This window comes from Oncorhynchus clarkii, chromosome 13 (genome assembly GCF_045791955.1).
Source record: "Oncorhynchus clarkii lewisi isolate Uvic-CL-2024 chromosome 13, UVic_Ocla_1.0, whole genome shotgun sequence".
NCBI classification, from domain to species: Eukaryota; Metazoa; Chordata; class Actinopteri; order Salmoniformes; family Salmonidae; genus Oncorhynchus; species Oncorhynchus clarkii.
Window position 1 is genome coordinate 22,680,005 of NC_092159.1, and position 19,928 is coordinate 22,699,932.

At 44.3% G+C, this 19,928-nt stretch overlaps 1 protein-coding gene across 1 annotated transcript; it reads right to left on the minus strand.

Annotated features, from left to right (window-relative positions):
• Positions 1–1,851: 1,851 nt before the first annotated feature.
• LOC139424646 (protein disulfide-isomerase-like) lies at positions 1,852–17,343 on the minus strand. Its single transcript, XM_071176675.1, has 11 exons — positions 16,446–17,343; positions 14,207–14,413; positions 12,354–12,487; positions 11,894–12,031; positions 9,932–10,036; positions 9,528–9,653; positions 9,059–9,259; positions 8,305–8,425; positions 7,225–7,406; positions 5,914–6,030; positions 1,852–3,460 (listed from the first exon to the last, which is right to left on the minus strand). The coding sequence occupies exons 1-11, from the start codon at positions 16,582–16,584 to the stop codon at positions 3,392–3,394; spliced, it is 1,539 nt and encodes a 512-aa protein (XP_071032776.1). The 5' UTR covers positions 16,585–17,343; the 3' UTR covers positions 1,852–3,391.
• Positions 17,344–19,928: the final 2,585 nt, after the last annotated feature.

Consider the following 19,928-nt stretch of genomic DNA (forward strand, 5'->3'; position numbering starts at 1 on the left):
TGTCCATGTGTTATAACCATTGGGCCCTAGTTACAACCTATTTCAAATACATTTTTATTGGTTATATACGTTATTGCGGGTGTAGCAAACTGTTTGTGGAAGCTAGAAGCACGGCTGCCCTACCTGTCAGCGCCATCTTAATAGCTTACGTACAGTGGGGCAAAAAAGTATTTAGTCAGCCACTTATTGTGCAATTTCTCCCACTTAAAAAGATGAGAGAGGCCTGTAATTTTCATCATAGGTACACTTCAACTATGACAGACAAAATTAGAAAAAAAACCAGAAAATCACATTGTAGGATTTTTTATGAATTTATTTGCAAATTATGGTGGAAAATAAGTATTTGGTCAATAACAAAAGTTTATCTCAATACTTTGTTATATACCCTTTGTTGGCAATGACAGAGGTCAAACGTTTTCTGTAAGTCTTCACAAGGTTTTCACACACTGTTTCTGGTATTTTGGCCCATTCCTCCATGCAGATCTCCTCTAGAGCAGTGATGTTTTGGGGCTGTTGCTGGGCCACACGGACTTTCAACTCCCTCCAAAGATTTTCTACGGGGTTGAGATCTGGAGACTGGCTAGGCCACTCCAGGACCTTGAAATGCTTTTTACGAAGCCACTCCTTCGTTGCCGGGCGGTGTGTTTGGGATCATTGTCATGCTGAAAGACCCAGCCACGTTTCATCTTTAATGCCCTTGCTGATGGAAGGAGGTTTTCACTCAAAATCTCACGATACATGGCCCCATTCATTCTTTCCTTGACACGGATCAGTCGTCCTGGTCTCTTTGCAGAAAAACAGCCCCAAAGCATGATGTTTCCATCCCCATGCTTCACAGTAGGTATGGTGTTCTTTGGATGCAACTCAGCATTCTTTGTCCTCCAAACACGACGAGTTGAGTTACCAAAAAGTTACATTTTGGTTTCATCTGACCATATGACATTCTTCTCTTCTCTTCTTCTGGATCATCCAAATGCTGTCTAGCAAACTTCAGACGGGCCTGGACATGTACTGGCTTAAGCAGGGGGACACGTCTGGCACTGCGGGATTTGAGTCCCTGGCGGCGTAGTGTGTTACTGATGGTAGGCTTTGTTACTTTGGTCCCAGCTCTCTGCAGGTCATTCACTAGGTCCCCCCGTGTGGTTCTGGGATTTTTGCTCACTGTCCTTGTGATCATTTTGACCCCACGGGGTGAGATCTTGCGTGGAGACCCAGATCGAGAGATCAGTGGTCTTGTATGTCTTCCATTTCCTAATAACTGCTCCCACAGTTGATTTATTCAAACCAAGCTGCTTACCTATTGCAGATTCATTCTTCCCAGCCTGGTGCAGGTCTACAATTTTGTTTCTGGTGTCCTTTGACAGCTCTTTGGTCTTGGCCATAGTGTAGTTTGGAGTGTGACTGTTTGAGGTTGTGGACAGGTGTCTTTTATACTGATAACAAGTTCAAACAGGTGCCATTAATACAGGTAATGAGTGGAGGACAGAGGAGCCTCTTAAAGAAGAAGTTACAGGTCTGTGAGAGCCAGAGATCTTGCTTGTTTGTAGGTGACCAAATACTTATTTTCCACCATAATTTGCAAATAAATTCATTAAAAATCATACAATGTGATTTTCTGGATTTTTTCCCCCTCATGTCTGTCGTAGTTGAAGTGTACCTATGATGAAAATTACGGGCCTCTCATCTTTTTAAGTGGGAGAACTTGCACAATTGGTGGCTGACTAAATACTTTTTTGCTCCACTGTATGTTATTACAGTAGGAAATTCAGTTCTGATAGTCTTCCTTTAAAACACCACATTGATATATTGAAACAAAGATGTGCTGAAAAGTGCAAGAATAAAAGCCAACAGTAGTTTTTCCATATTTTTATTTATTTGGCCACCAGTTTTCACTTTTCCACGTCAAATTCAATGTGATGGAATGCGTTTGTTTCTAAGTCATTTCCCCCTTGAAAAACTGCTGTTGAACATCACAACCCTCATCCCGGTCTGCCCTACTCAACCCTCCCATCCCAGCCAAACATCAAACATTCACAACCTTGTCCCTGGACATAAAAAAAAAAAAAAAAGCAGACACTCGATCACAAGCATGCTTACACACGCACAACCAGGCACACAAACACCTCCATGGGGACAAGTGTCAGGTAGAGCCGAAGCCAGAGGGATGGGGGCAGTACAGGTAGTACAGGTACGGTGGGGTAGGGCTGTTGCACTGTTCCCCCCTCCCCAAAGATAACCAGGACAGAGACCGCTCTGAGTCCCAAAACACAGTTCCGTTTAAGTGACCACCTCTGCTCCTTCAGTAACCTTGTGGAATCTGACGGCATAAACACAGTAGCCTGGTCTCAGATCGATTTGCGCCATCTGGTCAAGAGCATAGGAATTGGCGAGACAGCATAAACCGATCTGGGTCCAGGCTATGAACACAGTGACAAACAGAAACTGTCTTGGGCCTCCCCACTAATCCCAGGGCTAACAGAGAGCCAACTCAACCCCAGCTTAAACTTTACCTGGGAATTACTGGTACACAGATTATTTAAAAAATATATATTGAATGAAAATACAATTAAATAAAACAAGCTATTTCCAAAAGTTGTTTTTCTTTCTTAAAAAAAAGGAAAAAAAAGTCAGTAGCCATGCTGAAATGAGGGAAACTGAACTGAAACATGATTTGTAGACTTAGAGAGAATGAAGAGAGAGAGAAATACAGTGACCCTCAAGATTGGTCTCAGCTACAGATGCATATATTGCTACATGGAACACGTTGCTTCTTTATTTTGTTACTCTTTACAAAAAGACAATAGGATGGCCCCAAGTCCCCTGAGAGAGTCCATACATCCCACCATATAACACCTCTGGCCCTCAGAAAGACTAGCAGAGGAACAAGAACATGAGCAGCCCCCCCCAGACCTAAAAACCGGCAACACCACAAAACTGCACCACTCACACTGCAGCAGACTGGGGGAAAGTAATTTGACAAAAAAATGACAGGTACATAACCCAATTTGTGGATCCAACTGGATATGTCAAGCGTAGTATCTTAATGCCGTTTTTAACATTTTGGTTCAAATATACAAGGCAATACAACTCCATCGTTTGATTGATGAGGAACGTTGGTAATGAAAAAAGCTGTTAAGACCATGAGGTGCCGTTCTGTTCTGTTGAGTTCCCACGACAAGGGGACAGACGAGTCCATCTGGTCCAGCGGGAGGGAGATAGAGGTTGTCGAGGTGGCTTCAGGAGGGGGGCTGGCCGAGGGTCCTGCCACATCTGCTGACGGACTGACTGAGGAGCAGTTAAAGGAGAAGTATTAGTGTTCACAGAACAGGGGTGGAAGTGATGGTGGTTGGTAGGTATAAGGGGTGGGGGTTCGTCTCTCCTTCGCCGGGTCTTATAACTCGTCGTGGTCGCCACCGTCGCCGTCGGAATCACTGTCCTGTTCATCCAGGTCTTCCATATCCTGGGAGGAGGGAGAGAGGAGGAGAGGGTCTTTAACACCTGCCTGGAGGAAGCTGCTCTCCGAGTCTGGAGTTCTCGGGAGTAGAAAGCTTGGATTCGATAATGAACACATGTGGTGGGAGGATACTACGCAGCTCATCTTGTGTCTCCACTGACAACCACATACACTCAATGAAAAAAATAAAAAAAGGGCAACATGACATGCTTGAATGGTTGTTGGGAAAAAAAAACGTGCCCTGGCGAAACATGCATATGAAAACCACCTAAGGACTAGACATGTGGGGCACTGAGGTTTAACTGAACGACCCTCCATTCCCATACATCACTTTTGGCAGACCGCATGAACAAATACGGCATGGTAACCCAAACAGTACGTAATTAATAATGAATCCTATTTAACTACTGCTGTACATATACTATTCTTCAGATATCCGTCTATCTACACACAGTGCATTCAGAAAGTATTCAAACCTCTTTACTTAATCCATATATTATGTTACAGCCGTATTCTAAAATGTATTCAATTGTTTTGTTTTTTTCAACAAAGTACCGAGTCAAGGGTCTAGATACTTACGTAAATGTGATTTTCGCTTTTTATAAATTTGCAAACATAAAAAAAAACAGTTTATGCTTTGTCATTATGGGGTGGGATAATTGTCCATTTTAGAATAAGGCAATGACATAAAAAAATGTGGAAAAGTCAAGGGGTCTGAATTCTTTCCGAATGCACTGCATTACAATACTGTCCATATTGTCTATGCATCACAAACACTCGGGACTCATATTGCTCGTCCTAATATTTATATATTTCTTAATCCCTTATTTTACACGTCTAGTGTGTATTGTTAGATATTACTGCACTGTTGGAGCTAGGAACACAAGCCCTTTCACTACACCCGCAACAACATCCGCTAAATGTGTATGCGACCAATAAAATAGAAAATGACAGTCTTGCAAAGATGCCATTCTGTCACGGAGGCCGGGGGAGGGATACTGTTGACTGAGGATGTGGGGGTGAGGATGTTGACTTGCACGCTCGGACAGGAGGCCTGGTCCCAAGGGAGAGCATGGTAAACAGCGGCGACAGCCACAGTGGGCATTAGCAACCGCAGTAGGGGCATGGTCTGCAATTAGACTTCTGAGAAGGGGGTGTGGTAGTGGGATGAGGGCCTTCAACTAGTTTGAGCTGGATCGCCAGTGGATTTTGGATGCAGGCCCTGGTCTTAGCGCCCGGCTAGGTGCCAGGGAAGGAGTGAAACCCCAGCCGCATTTCAGAAAGCCACCAGGCTTTTTTAAAACATTTTTATTTTTTTAGAACCATTAGAGATATTACTGGCTCTTGTCATTTGGCTTCGAAATGGGGAGAGAAAAATCCCATCACTCCCTTGTGCAAGAAGTCTTGGATGACGACATAAGGAACATGATTCAATTTCTCAAAAACGTCTTACGCCGTTTTGTGCATTATTTCATACACCGGGAATATCCTGGTGTAAATTCTATTAGTCAGAGAATTTATTACAAACTCGGGGTCAGGATTTTGAGTGGGTAAGGTCTGTCATCTCCTTCATTGACAGACGGGCTGCTGGACTAATGACTGTCTCGACCTTAACGGGTCATGTAATGAGCATGTCTGTCTGGCTGCCTGCTGTGCTTGAAGACAGAGTTCATGGAAGTCTTAGTCAGCTTGCCCTACATCATCTCTACAAGACAGTTTCCTCCAGGTTGGATTGGAAAGTAGTTGAATCAGTGAAGTGATATGGGAAAGACACCAGACTTCAACACGGACAAATAACACCATGTAAATAGCCATTACAATCGTTTCTGCATTGTTCTAAGGCAAAGAGTAGGCTTTACTTGCAGGGAGGACAGGTTGCGTTCACTTTTAAAAGCGAGTTAAAATAGGTACGTAGGCATGTGACCCCAAATCTAGGGTTACAAGTTACCCAAATCTTCAGGAGAGGTGGTTCTGTGGGTCTATTCTGGGTGACCTACAGGATACTGAATATCCCCCCCAAAAGTTATCTTGTGTGGGCTTGCTTCACACGCACAACTCTTGGGCCAGTTTCTGGGGTGAACGCAATTGATCAGGATGCGTTGCAACAAAAGTTAAACCTTCAACATCGCTGGATTCTCCTGCCCCGTCCACTAATGCGTTGCTCTTACTGGATAAGGGTTGGCTGTAATTCAAACGCATCATTCTTTTGACCGTTTGAAAGCGGCCTTGCGCAATATTCACATTTCAGAGTGTACTCCGCATATGACCGTGTAAAAAAATAAGTCATTGTGAACAAGGTGGGTATTTTCAGATCAAAACGGCAAGTAAAACAATTGGGCTTTGAAACGGTTTGACGTCATAGCAATGCCTTGCGGTTTAATGCAATCTGTCTCGCAAACATAATTATAGTGTCTGCTTGAGGATGAAAACAAACATACCAATCCCAGGTGTGTACTTACATCAATCCCCTCATCCTCCTCCCCTTCCTCTCCAGCCGGTGCTCCGCCATCCTTGCCTCCGCTCTCCAGGAACTTGGTGAAGCCCTCCAGTGTCCTCTCACCATTGTAGTCGACCACCTGCATGGAAGAAAGTCACATGCATCAAATTTCTACAGGGATTTAAATACAAACGGATCATTTTCCTTTGCTTTTCCACAAGGAAAGAAAATGCTGTAACCAAGTAAGACTGACTGTTTTGCATGCATCACCAACTATCAAATGTGGCAAAATTGGAGCTATAAAACCAAGAAAGTCCAGTGGTCCATTTGTCAAAGAACTACTGAAATCTTATCCAAATGTCTAATTATTAAAATCAGCCAGTGGGATCCCTCAACACGTGCTAATTTGAATCTGGAGCCAATAACCTTTGAGGCGTCTAGCCATCTTCAGATCTGTGCCAATGAGCAGTCAAGAAGATATACAACTATTAATGAATGAGAGAAGGCCAAAGGTGTGTTGTTTATAGCCCTTCTCGTTTATAGAACCAGATACTATAGGGCTGCCCTTGAGATCGGTCTTGAGGACAGTCGCAGAGCTCTGCCTCCCGACCCACGTAGTCTCAGCCAGTCAGTTCACAGAGCATAGCGAGCCAACAGACAGCTGCCTCCTTCCCTAGCCACCTCGGTCACAAGGAGGAATGACTCAGGGTCAGGGGTTAACCCCAGGGCTCTTGGCGAGGGGAATCCCAACACGCAGCTCCCAATCTTTTCCAAGAGGCTCTCTGTAGTTGACTGCAATGGGCTATAGTTCAGTAGGGTGGCTGGCATGCCTCAATAAATGACAACCTGCTCTTTAAGAACTTGGGTGAGGGTCTCAAGAGGATCCCAAGAGGGAGAGGGCATTATCGGGCAGCCATAGAGAGAGGGGTTGGGATTGGTAGAAGACGTAAACACCACCACAATGGCCGGGTCACTCAGAGGCCACTCAAATGCCGGGCAATTTATCACTGGCTATGTTGGGGGAATGAGCCAATTAAAAAGATATGTTGTCATGTTATCCCAAAAGTGGAATTAGACCTATAGACTAAGGCCATTCCAAAATGGGGTTGTATGGACGACTTGAACAGTGACGCAATAACCTCGTCACATTTGGGTAAACCGCAGAGCCCCTCCGTCCCCTCAATCTCCATCCCCTAGTGTGGGACAGAGGAACCGTCCAGCCGAGGACCATGTCAATGGAAACGTTGTAATGATCCGTTTGGGAGTCAACTGTGAACAGTTACAAATGGCTGCTAACACTGACAGACATTTCACATCGTTTCAGTAGACTGACCTTGTGCTCGTCGCCTGCGGGGAAGAACTTGAGCGTGGGGAAGCTGTGTACTTTGACCGTCTCGATCTCGTTGGCTGTGGAGTCCATCTTGGCCACCACGATATCGGCGCTGTCCTGGTACTTCTCTCCCAGTTTGGTCCAGATGGGGTCAAGCTGTTTACAGTGGCCGCACCAGGGTGCATCTGCAGTGGGGAGAGCAGAGGAGCAATCATGGATAAGAGCATATTCCTGTCCCATACAAGCTCACTGATCATCACCTGAATGCTTAGGCTGGTTATTGTATTGCATGACGTTACTTTGCCTTCCGTTTGTATCCATAGTAGAAGTATCATGACATTGTATCAGCATGGATATAAATACTCACTGATGCACAGATAGGCATGCGTGGAAAACGCACAGCTGTATCGGATCATTTATACAACGGAAAGCGACTGGAATAGGGGAATGGCTTGCCAGCGGCCCATTATTTCAAACCTGTCGGCTGTAGTTTCTGAGGCTGGCAGTTAGGTTTACGACAGCTGTGCCTCCCTACAATGCCATCCTGCCACGGCAACCCAAACACTGGGACACTTCAAACATGCAAAGAACATGACACTCCCCTCAACCGGATAGGAAATACCCTCCACAGCCGTACGAGAATCTGACCCCCCCCAGTCAGTGACCGTAAGCGACACATTAAAGCCCAGGGATAGAAAACTCCTCACTCTGGCTCACCACAACAGTGGAGGCAAGTTTAGTCTTCGTGAGCTATAAAAACTCCTCCTGCAACTAAATTGATCCCAATGTTTCCTTACTCAGTCTTGGGTTACACATCGATTCATGTGGAGGGCTGATGGAATGATCTTCGGTCCTTGTCTCTTCTACATCTGCTGGGGCTTAGCGTAAAGGTGCATCGCCAGGGCTAGGAGAAAGACTCCGGTTTCAGACTCAGGGATAGCTTCCCACCTCACGTCCTTGTGGACGGTGTAATCAAAAGAGAACACCTCAAAATATATCAGGGCCATCGACCCCTGAAAAGTAAGCTTGTCGACCACCTGGGGCTTACATACGGTATTGACGAGAGGGGGGGGTAGTACTTACAAAACTCAACGAAGACGTTCTTTTTGGGGTCGAAGACGACTTCCTCAAAGTTCTTGCCGACCAGGACTCTGACGGGGTTCTTGTCCCAGTCTTCAGGGATGTCCTGGCTCATGAGGTGGGGCTGTGGGGGACGACACACGAGGAGGAGAGATTTTTGATGGATTACATGATTTTTGCAAAACCAAGAACGAGCCGAATTATGTTAGTTCCAAACGAAGCAACACTTGACTTATGGGTCGTTTCTCTGCTGAATGGTACAGAAACATGATTCCTAAGTCATGAGGCAATCTCCTATAGAATGGGAATGATGCAAAACCTGCACAGTGCACATACTCCCTCATCACTAAAATAAATATGGAGCCTAACCAATACTTGTAAGTTTACATTCGTGATGCAGGCCCACATTGCATTAAACATTATGACATAAGAATTGAAATTTGCAACACTTTCTGGCACAGCAGGTTAGCCTACATCTGCACTTTCAATCCACTGCCATTGACACCCAGCCAGAGGCATAATGACTGCACTGCAGTGCCATAACAGTAATAGACTGGTTCATCAATGTCTACAGTAGGGCAAGGCTGTTCTCACCGTCTAGGCTAGGCTGTAGCCTACTGTTCTGAACTTATCAGCAGTCAGGGGTCCTAGAAACCCCAGTAACAGCTTAACCTTGTAATCTGAGGAACACTATGTTTCAACATCACCACACACGGAGCATGTACACTTGGATTGTCTGCAGACATTAAGCCAACACCTTGAGTTTTCCCTCAGTGAAGAGTGTGCAGAAGGCGATGATGTTGTCGGCGGTGATGGCCTCGCTCTCGGGCCTGTACTTGGTCATCTCCTCCTCCAGGGTGATGAGGCGGATGGCAGGACACTCTTCTTTCTTCAGCCCAAAGAACTCCAGGATGCGCTGGTTGTCGTCCACCTCGCTGTCGATGAAGATGAACAGGATCTGGGGAAGGAGAGGAAGAGGATGAAATACGAGGCTCAAGTATCTGGCTTTTAGTCTAGGTGGGTATACGACGTACACTCCAGCACAGTCTCAGTGGTACATACCGAGACGCAGTACCACACATACAGTAAATTACTTTCAAGGCACTGGATGAAAAATAACTGCCTTATTCATAACAAATAGATAAGGGAAAAACAAGCCTTTACTGCAGATGGGGCACAATGAATGAAGGTCGTCACTTTGACTCGGTTCAGTCTGGTCCACCCACCTTGCCCTTGAATCCCTCTGATGCTTTCTTGAACTCGGCCATTTTGTCGTTGAAGTCGTCGGCAGCCTTGGGCACGAACATGAGGATGTGAGACTTGATTTCTCCTCCGAAGATCTTGGGGGCGGTCTGCAGAGAAAACGTGACGTTATGAAGCGCAAAAGTCATACGCAGGGGAACAAAAGATCAGGATATAAACGCTTGTATTAAAAGTTGTGGTAACGGCACTGAAGGGCCTCGTGAAAGCCGTCATAGGGCCTTGGTGGGGATGAGGACGTCGATAGATTTTGTAGCTTAGTGTGACAACAGAGGAGAAAGTTCATCTGGAAAAAGGTGTATTTTCTGTGAGTGTGTGTATATTTGAGACAGCGGTTTTGAGTATCAGCAGTATAAAGAACGGCCATTACCTGCTCGGTGAACTCGATGACCAGGGGCAGCTGGTTGGCCTTGATGAAGGCCAGCAGGTCAGTCTTGCTCAGCTCTCCGTCAAAGGTGTTACGACCCTCATCGAACTGTAGAGGACAAAACCAATGGAAACAGTTGGTAGCCAAACCCGTTAATACGCCACCAACTTCCCAGTTTAGTCCCATTTTATTATATTCTGCCCGTGAACTCCCTACAACCCAAACATAGATGCATCAAACAAGCTCATTTATATCCCTTTGGTAACTCCAGCTGAAGAAAATCAACGTTAGGCTAAATAGGGTTTAAATTGAGTGTTAAGAACAGCAGCCCTTACTGGTACACAACAGGAAGGTTGGGAGACCACAGGAGTGTGTGTCAGGGTTGGATCACACACACAGTAAGCAGACAATAGTGGGGTAGTATCATGACTGATGAGTGGGGGGCTTACCGGGCGATAAGATGGAGGAATCCCATCTATGTCTCGTTAGAGATGGAGGGTTACGCCTTTAAAATGACAGGCAGAAATCTATTGAATCGTGACATGGAAAGGCCTGCCGGTGAGCTGTGCCCTCCCTGACCACTGAAGGGCAATGATTTAAAATTGAAAGCAGATCGAGAGAGAAGGAAACAGGTTGACTGACAAGTGTGGTCTGGTCCAGCGATGAAAATACAAAGGTTTATGGGTGACATCTGTTTTTAAATGTCACGTACTTCTGCTGAATAGGAGCCAAATCCTAACTTGAGATCTAGCCCACATTTTCTCCCATAACCATCAGTGCCTTATTTCTGAAGTTTGATATTCAGCCCTATGCCGCTTAGGCGGAAGACTTTCAGACCATGTTTACAACTACTCAACACAAACCCCCACTAGCAGCTGGCTTCTTTCCTTGTTGACCAGTGATGACTTAACAGGTGGATGGAAGACTGCATTTGCCATAACATCTGATATCTATGGAAAGGCAGGAATGTGGCCATAACATGTCGCATAACATATCGTGGAATGTCCATGTGGACTGTAACCCAGTTCAGCCCAGGTCAGTATACTCTTAAGCTGACAAGATGTGGCTTGGTTTTGAAATGTGGATATCCAATTACCACATCTGGTCCTTTTAAGAATCATTGTCATTTAAGGGAGGGGAGAGGGTAAGACCATTACATGTCCGAGACAAATTTAATGACCAGTTGGCCTGAATGGAGAGGAATCCCTCATCTTGCCATTACCGTGGAAATGCTGGTTCAAATGAGTAAATTCCTCAGACCGAGTCGAGACTTGAGTATGAAGGTAGAATCTCATGAGGGCTATATCAAAGAAGATAGCTTGCCCCTTCTTTTGAACTGTAAAGAGCTGCGCTGTACTTGTTCTTCATTCACAGACAGCAGCCAGTGAAACTAGCATGGAAATCCTACGACTTAACACAGTGGCTGCCACTAAACCCGTCAGTGATCTAGCCATGTCTAGCTTGATGAGCTCATCGTCTGAAAGGCAGAATGCAGCATTGAGCACAAACGCAGGCAGAATGAGAGTCAGACATTCCCAGAGCAGGTCTACAGGCTAATATTAGCAGGCCAAGACAGGATACTGCTGTAGCTATGGGGTTGTGGGATCCCGTTACCTAGCTGACACCCCAAAAGAATCAAACCTGTCTGCAGCTACCCTGCTTTAAGTTGTCCAGATTGATGTATGGGTTACGCTCATGATCTAATCAAATCTGATGACCAGGTCATTCATAATGTATTTATAATCCAGTTAAATACAAATAACTGGTAAAAACCTGTCAATATTCACAGCTAGATAGCAAATGGGAGACAGTAAGGCATTCACTGCTAAGATATAGCTTCCAGGCAGTAAACAGTCTAGTCCGATGGACAGAAGGGGTTACACCATGATCAGGGTAGCAATTTTGAAAGCGATGAAAACACTTGTGGTGATTAAATCACACTGAATCAAAGTACTCGCTCCGTACCTTCTTGAAGAGGACGACTCCATCCTTGGACACCTCGAACTTGGAGAAGACGGCGTCGTTGGAGGTGATGCCGAACGGAACATCATCGACGGCCTCCGCAGCCTTCAGGAAAGCCGTGGCTCCCTCAGACTCGGCGTCCTGCAGGACAGAGAGACGCTTAGCTTAGATGCCATCGTACACGAACCATAGGACTCAATGTCGGAAATTAACGATTAAAACATGCCAATCTATGCCTTGATAATTAATTTAAACTGTGAGAGAATGATTTTCATGTATTTCTATAGAAAATCAGCCAAAACTATTGATCAGTACTGAAAGTGTCAAACTAGCTGTCTAGTGGGGAATGGGGCTTAGTTGGCACTAAACTTTCTGGCAAAGAAACACTACAGATTGGCTTTGTAGCATCACAGTGACCTCGAGCAGCTAGGTCTGAGGAGTAGGTCAGAGGTCATCGGCTCACCTTGAAGAAGCCGATGACTGCTACCTCGTTTTCAGAGATCATGGTCTCTGCCTGGGCAACCTCCCCCAGGGTGATGGCAGCTGGTCCAGTGCGCTTCTTCAGCCAGTTGACGATGTCATCAGCCTGTCTGCCAGCTGCAGGAAGGGAACAGTTCTGGTAAGTCACTCTGGCCGCGTTCAAACAATAATGTATGAGACGGATTCCCTACTTCCTTTGTTTGTTGTAATGTATTCACTGAGCAGACAAGGTTGGCCATAGGAAACAATACAACAGAAAGGCAAGCCTGCATTCATGTACAGATTAGAGAAGACGGCAAGTGCGGACGCAAGGACGCATTTTGAAGTATTGGAACAGGGCCCAGGTCACATGACCAGGGCTGGCTGAATAGAGACTAATGGTACCAGGCAGATCAAACATTGCTTCAGGGTGAACAGGCGGAAGAGCAAATTTATTCTGTCACAACTGCGTTGTACTTGAGTAAACACAGCTTACAAGTATTGCTGCCATTATCCTACTTGAAAGGTCGTTATGGGGGACAAAGGACAGTGAAAGACCTCTCATTTAATAAAGTATTTCTTAGCTTATTTGGTCACACCAACCTTGCTACTGGCAGACTAACAAAAAAAGTAGCTATATTCCTCTGTGATTTGTTTGAACCAACAGAGAAGACTTAAGCTCTCTAAGAACCAACGCGTCCCAATTAAGTGGACTGACTCATGGTTAACCTGCATGTTATTACAAGAAGAGCTAATGACGCAACAGCGGAGCAACACCACTGAGCGACGCTGTAGCCAGACAGACAGAGACAGCTGGAGAAGGGATATGGCTGCCTGCGGCCTTATGAGTACACCGCTTTAGGCCCAGAGAGAGCGAGTGCTCGAAGTTATGGCTGCCCCCCCCCGCTTAAAAAAAAAAGCCAGTCACAGTGAGCAAACATGAACGGCACATTGCCCAGCTGGGGGGGATGGGAGAGAGCATGGGTAGAATGTGTAGAGGAGGGAGGGGCCCCTTCATTTAGTCACAGTTATATTGGGCAGAGTGAACGGGCCATTGGCTAACACACACTTGGCTGATAGGAGTCACATTACCTGCATAAGAAAAGGCATTACTTAGTGTCTGGGCCATCCGCCAGAAAATACACAGAATCTATGACTGATGATCATAACCGGACTACTGCACTACACGAGACAGCTTATCACTTTATTGGTAATAGTTGTCCCAGTCCCTGAGGAACTTAGGCATTGCGTAATTAGGTTGTTCTAGATTTTGTCATTGAGATCAGCACAATAATTCACAATAGAATAAATTTGCCAGTTGACAATTTTATATAATTGGTTATTTCCAAATCTGAAGGAATTCAGCATTGTCCAATTGACTTGAGAAAGTGAAAAACTGGGATAAATGTGTAACGGCTAACCAAGTACACAGAAATAGCCCAGTTCTGCCTATAGACTCAGTCCACTATCATGTCAAGCGCAGTACATGTTGTAACGATTAAATGTCATGCAAAGACACGGCTGTCATAATTGACATTTTTGTAAAAAATAAATAATGTAGTGTATAGACCAATACATTATAGGAAAATGAGTTCGAACATACCTAATGAAAAACACAGCCTTGGAACTTTTGGAAATAAAGCTTCTCATCCCGCCCGTGACATTCTGCTCATAAAATGATCTAACTTTACCCACTCCATGTAAAAATGAACTGCTATGGGTAAACTACATCTACTTAAATATAAAGTTGAATCCCCCTTCTCCTGAAGTTAACAGGGTACGACGATTCTGATCAGTCCTTTCTTTAGTTCACAGTTATACGATAGCTGTAACATATATGTCACTCCACTTACTCACCAGAGTACTCTTTGGGCGACTCCTTGTCTCCCCCCTTGAAGAACTTGATGGTAGGGTAACCCCGGACACCATACTCCTGGGCCAGGTCCGCCTCCTCTGTGGCGTCCACCTTGGCCAGGCGGATCTCTGAGCCGTCTGCCTTCAGCATGCTGGCAGCTTTGGCATATTCCGGGACCAGGGCCTTGCAGTGGCCGCACCACGGGGCATCTAGAACAAGAAGGAAAATCGAAGAAATAAAATTAGACCACAGCTTCAGAGCCGAGAGATTTTCACTGATGGGTGAAGTAGATGCAAATACTGTAGTAACTATGTTGATATACTACGTTAGCATGTGAGTGTTACTACGTTTGGGCCGAAGGGATGATTTGTAATTACTAAATAAACACTAATATTGGTACAATGTTTGTATGGAGGGAGACTTGGATATTTAGAATTGCCAGTTAACTGAGAAAAACATTTACTTACAGTTGGCTATTTAGAGGGTGTGGAAAAAATCTCCTCTGGCACATTAGTTTTCAATGAGATCACTGAATGGAGTAGCCTTGGCCAATAACTAAGATAGTGAAAACATTACCTGAGAAAATATGTGGATTTCAAATCTGATTCATGGAGGACATAAAATGGCTTGCAAAGGTTCTGAATGCATGAACACTGAAAAACCACATGAAAGTTTGAACAAACTTAACCCATTGATTGCCTTCGATTGTGTGATTAATGTGCCTTGAGATGTCACTATATCACCATAAGCGTGACAAAGTCTAAGCTTGGTTGTAAATTCAAATGATATTTCCTCAAATTTTAAGAGAGTCCTACAGCAATTCCTTTTAAACTAAATATTTATCATTCTTTCAAAAATTCAATAAAAATGAGTTGCTGTGTTTTCATTGCAATGTTTCTTAGTTTCAGTGGAGAACCACCCCCCCCCCCCCCAAGTTCCATCAGCCAGGAGAGTTAAACAAAAGTTGAACTTTTGATTGAACTTTGAAGTACACGTCAACCTAGCATCTCATTCAACAGTCCAGGTCCCTCCTGTCTGTGAGCCAAAAAAGTATTTAGCCCTCCCCCTCTTCACTCATTGGAATGTCAGAGTCGTGTAGTTCTCCGATTGGTCTGCAGGCTTGTCAGATAAAAGTGCAGACTACCTCAGCGCTTGACAGCTGTTGCAGGACTGGCCTGCTGGTTACATCAAAAAAATATATAATATAAAGCCACTGCACTCAAGGAAAAAGTGGACACCACCAAGTTCACAAGTTAATAAGCATTTAACAAATGTGTTGCAAAACCACAGCAGCAAGTTGTGAATTTCAGTAAACTCACATCAAAACGGCTCCTAACTGCAACCGGGGTAGAAAGTGTGCATGACCAGGAAACGATACCTAGCCATCGAAACTCAAGTGGTGAATGAATCAAAACCAGACGTCACTCTCGCAACTAATGGGGTCTGCCTGATGTATTCACACGACTGAATAATGTTATCATCGCTCAACAGTTGCTTTGCCAGCACTGTTGCATATAGCCAGAGTATTCTAAATCGTGTATTAAGTATTGTTTCGAGACTACACAGAAGCACAAGCCATCCCTTGTAAACTAAACAAACAAGAATAACTTGGTCACGTTTATCAACTTCTAGATCCATGAAGCCACCAAGGCTGGTAAAGAAGCAGGTACTTGCACCAACAAGAGTGGTCACAGACTAACGTGACTGTCATTTAGTTGTTTACTTATCAGTCCTTAAACGGCTAGATAGGGATGCACTGAATACTCAAGTTGACTGTGTGCCTGGTATACTGGTTAGTTAGCTAAATGCAACAAAGTTATGCACTAACAAGGTTCATCCAAATGTGTTGCAGTAACTAGCTACCTAGTAAACGTTACAGTTAGCAAGCTAGCTGGGAAGGACATCGTCTTAGATTCATCTAAAAAAATACGTTACTACTTGCAATACAATGGCCAGCAGTGTGTGTAATAAACAGATAACATATGACACAGGCCTAACGTTAGCGACCAATTTGAATAACTAACGTTTGCCAAGCAAAACCATAGTAGCTAAGTCAACGTTAGGTACACTTGTTCGCTATCAAGAAAGCTAGCTAGCTGACGTTGGTCTGCCATTCCACATACATTTGCGTTAGCTGAAGTGAAGCTGATAACACAGCGGCAAGCAAACGCAGCTAGCTAGCATAGCTGCGTGAACAAGTTAGGTTGTCTAAGCATCTATATGATCAAGTAGTTCACTTACAGAATTCAACTAGGATGTTTGGGTGAGCTTTCAAAGCCTCCTCGAAATTACTTTTCTTCAGCACCAGAACACCATCTTCTTCGCCGATATCAGCCCGGCTTGCCACCGCCAGTGTGCAGAGTAGGAAAAACTTAAACATAGTTGCTGTCAACTGTGGTTTCTAACAGAAAATGTGTTCGTCGCTACAAGTGAATGAGCTACCGACTGAAAGTGGTGTACGTATGTATTTTCTCTTCTTACAGTTAGAGCTGAAGCTTGTATTTTTGTGTCTACCGCTACTAGCGTCGTGGCATTACGCACAGGAACCAGAAGGGTCAGCCGTATTGCGCAGGCGCATTTATGAGCTTGAAAGCTGCTCGTGTTGAATTGTGACTGGACCACAGCTTGAAGGTACCTGGAAGTGAATCCACTTTGTCATTGGATGCGTATTGAAATCGATTGAAATTCTTTCCAGTCGCAATCTTGCTTATATTTGAGAATTGTTGATACAAATAACTAAAATTCATTAGAATGAAGGCTTAGGTTTAATGCAGAAAAGGGGATGTAACAGTATAATATGCAGGGAGATGGCAGATGTAATGATGAATGATACCTTGCCGGTTATTAAAGACTGCAGTACATTTGTTTTCAGTTTGCATGGTTTGATAATCGGAGTTTGCTCGTCAATACCTCTTCCACATAAGGTCCTAGGATGATTAGGGTAATATATATAGAATCAAATGAAGATAGAGAGCGAGGTAATACTTTTTTTCCCCTTCAATGGGGGAATATTAAAGGCGCTACTACATGGTCAATCCGACATCTGCATTGACGTGCAGCATTTACGGTGATATGGCCTCTGCAAAATTCAGGACATTTATACTTCTTGCGCTTGGCAGAGCAGCATGGAGCTGATGTGAATGAAGTAGTCAAGGAAGTGAGTTTGTCTTTTTACAGGACTTCCCGCCCCCACCTACAGTCAACCAATCATGTCATTGTAGAGCTTTGTGGCTCCCTTGGCATTGTTAAAACATGTGGGAGGCGACATTTGTAGCTCATTTGGCGTCTGCATGCCTCTGGAGGCTCCAAATAGCGTCTCACCCTCCATATGGAGCCCCTGACCACATTTTTCAGATCAGGGCATTCTTAAAGCCAATTTATGCTTGAACTCTACAGAGGCTGTTTTCCCTTAAATACTGCACGCCAATGCAGATGTTAGGTTGACCATGCAGCACCTTTAAGGGGCCGTCTTAAAACTGCAATCAGCCAAACCTGGTGTTTCCAGAAACACTTAAATGTCTCAAATGATCGAGAGATCTTAAACCGACTTTAGTCCCCCCCCCCCACAACAATTAGATTTTAAAATGATTTTACATTAATATTTCTTGTGCTAGATCTAAATGTCAATAGCTCACTGTCCATATGAACTATAGGTCTACAGACTAGTGTGGTGGGTTCCTTGGCACCTTTTATAAGTTCACCCCCTTTGATTATTACATTACAGCTGTGGTTATTCATTCATGTAAAGATTTAATTTTCAATAGCTTCCAATTCATATGACATATACATCTAACCCCTTGATGTTAGGTCACTGACCTCCCTACTTCATTGTACACACATTATAATTGCAATTTTTAATCTAAACTGATTTTACATGAATATTTCCTGTGATGTCAAACTTTCAGTACCTTCCTATCCATATGAGCCTCACAGACAAGTGCGGTGGGTCCCTTGACCTTATCAATGGTACACTTTAAAAAATATATTCCTGCCCTTGGTCCTATTGGAAATATTTTTCAGATTACTGCTTTGGTTACTCATTCACATACAGATCTACTTTTCTATGGCTTTATGTCCAGATGGTTTTGAAATCTAACACTGAAAATCCTCTGATTCAGAGGGGTTGGGTTAAATGCGGAAGACACATTTCAGTTGAATGCATTCAGTTGTACAACTGACTAGGTATCCCCTTACCCTTTCCAATATTGTACATCTTTAACAGTCCGTCACCTGTTTATTAGGTACACCTGTAATCCAGAACAGCCTGAATTATTCAGGGGATTCTACAAGGTGTCGGAAACGTTCCACAGGGATGTTGGTCCATGCTGACACGATGACATCACGCAGTTGCTGCAGAATGGACATCGGAACATTCATTCTGGTTCCATCTCATTCCAAAGATGCTGTATTGGGTTAAGGTCTGGGGACTGCAGAACACTCAAGTAAACTGAACGCACTGTCATGTTCCAGTCAATGTTTTTCCACTCCTCAATTGTCCAGTGTTGGTGATCGCGTGCCCACTGGAGCCGCTTCCAACTTATTTTTAGCTGACAGGAGTGGAACCCGGTGTGGTCGTCTGCTGAAATAGCCCATCCGTGACAAGGATCGACGAGTTGTGCGTTCTGAGATGCCACACCAATGTTGTACTGCGCTATTATTTGTCTGTTTGTGGCCCGCCTGTTAGCTTGCCATTCTCCTATGACCTCTCTCATCAACAAACTGTTTTCGCCCACAGGACTGCCGATGACTAGATGTTTTTTGTTTGTTTGTGGCACCATTCTCTGTAAACCATAGACACTGTCGTGCGAGAAAAGCTCAGGAGGGCAACCGTTTCAGATACTGGAACCGGCGCATTCTCAGCCTAAATATCACATATTTCAAACAAATCATCTGAACTAAAAACTCCACACATATTGACATTTTTTGCGCATCATTAACAATCACTTCTCAATATCCAAAAACAGCACACGTTGTTTCTGGGGAACCTGAGTTATGGCAGGGGGAAACGGTGTTGCAGTAGTCTAGTGTGTGGTGCGCGAATAATGACAAGCGAACCTGGAGAGCTTTGTGTTGACATTGCCCTAAAAAAGGGAACCAGAATGGTTCGCTTCAGGGGCTCCGAGTTCTGTTGGTGTGTTTACGCTGTACAAAAAAATGATGCAAACCACACAGAGCACACAAAAATTGGCTGAAAGGGACCAAGTGTAAAAACACCCGTAGACCATTCCTCCATTCATCATTTTTCCATATCCTTGATATTCGTCATCTGTGCTTAAATTCAAACTACAGGTTTTCAATGAGGTTCAAGTCCGGTGAGGTTCAAGTTACCTCCTGTAAAATATGGTGGTGGATCTTTGATGTTATGGGGCTATTTTGCTTCCACTGGTCCTGGGACCCTTGTTAAAGGGGAACTGCACATGCTGATTCAAGAAATCCTGGTGGCCATGACCAGTGGTGTAGTGCATTTCCTTTTAGGTGAATGAGAGCAATAATTCCTCAAAGTTTGTATCAACAGATGTGGCCTAATAAATATCATTGTAGAATAGGCATAAAATGCAAATGTCTGCCTATGCCCACACACAGGCCTATTATCTCAAGAAAATGTTCTGTTTTTAATACCCTCAAACACCAAGTTAGGCATACCTAATTTAAAAATAGGCCATCATCACTGTCAATTGTGAAATATAATTCTTCCCGTTTTACCGGTGAAATGTCCAAACTGCA

What these genes read in the sequence shown, in the direction of transcription:
- LOC139424646 (XM_071176675.1), bottom strand. Translation starts at nt 16,584, where the DNA reads ATGTTTAAGTTTTTCCTACTCTGCACACTGGCGGTGGCAAGCCGGGCT. An exon ending in CAGTCATCGGCTTCTTCAAG is followed by an intron (nt 12,032 to 12,353) that starts GTGAGCCGATGA and finishes TCTGTCCTGCAG; the next exon opens with GACGCCGAGTCTGAGGGAGC. An exon ending in CCGCAGGCGACGAGCACAAG is followed by an intron (nt 6,031 to 7,224) that starts GTCAGTCTACTG and finishes TCTTCCATGCAG; the next exon opens with GTGGTCGACTACAATGGTGA.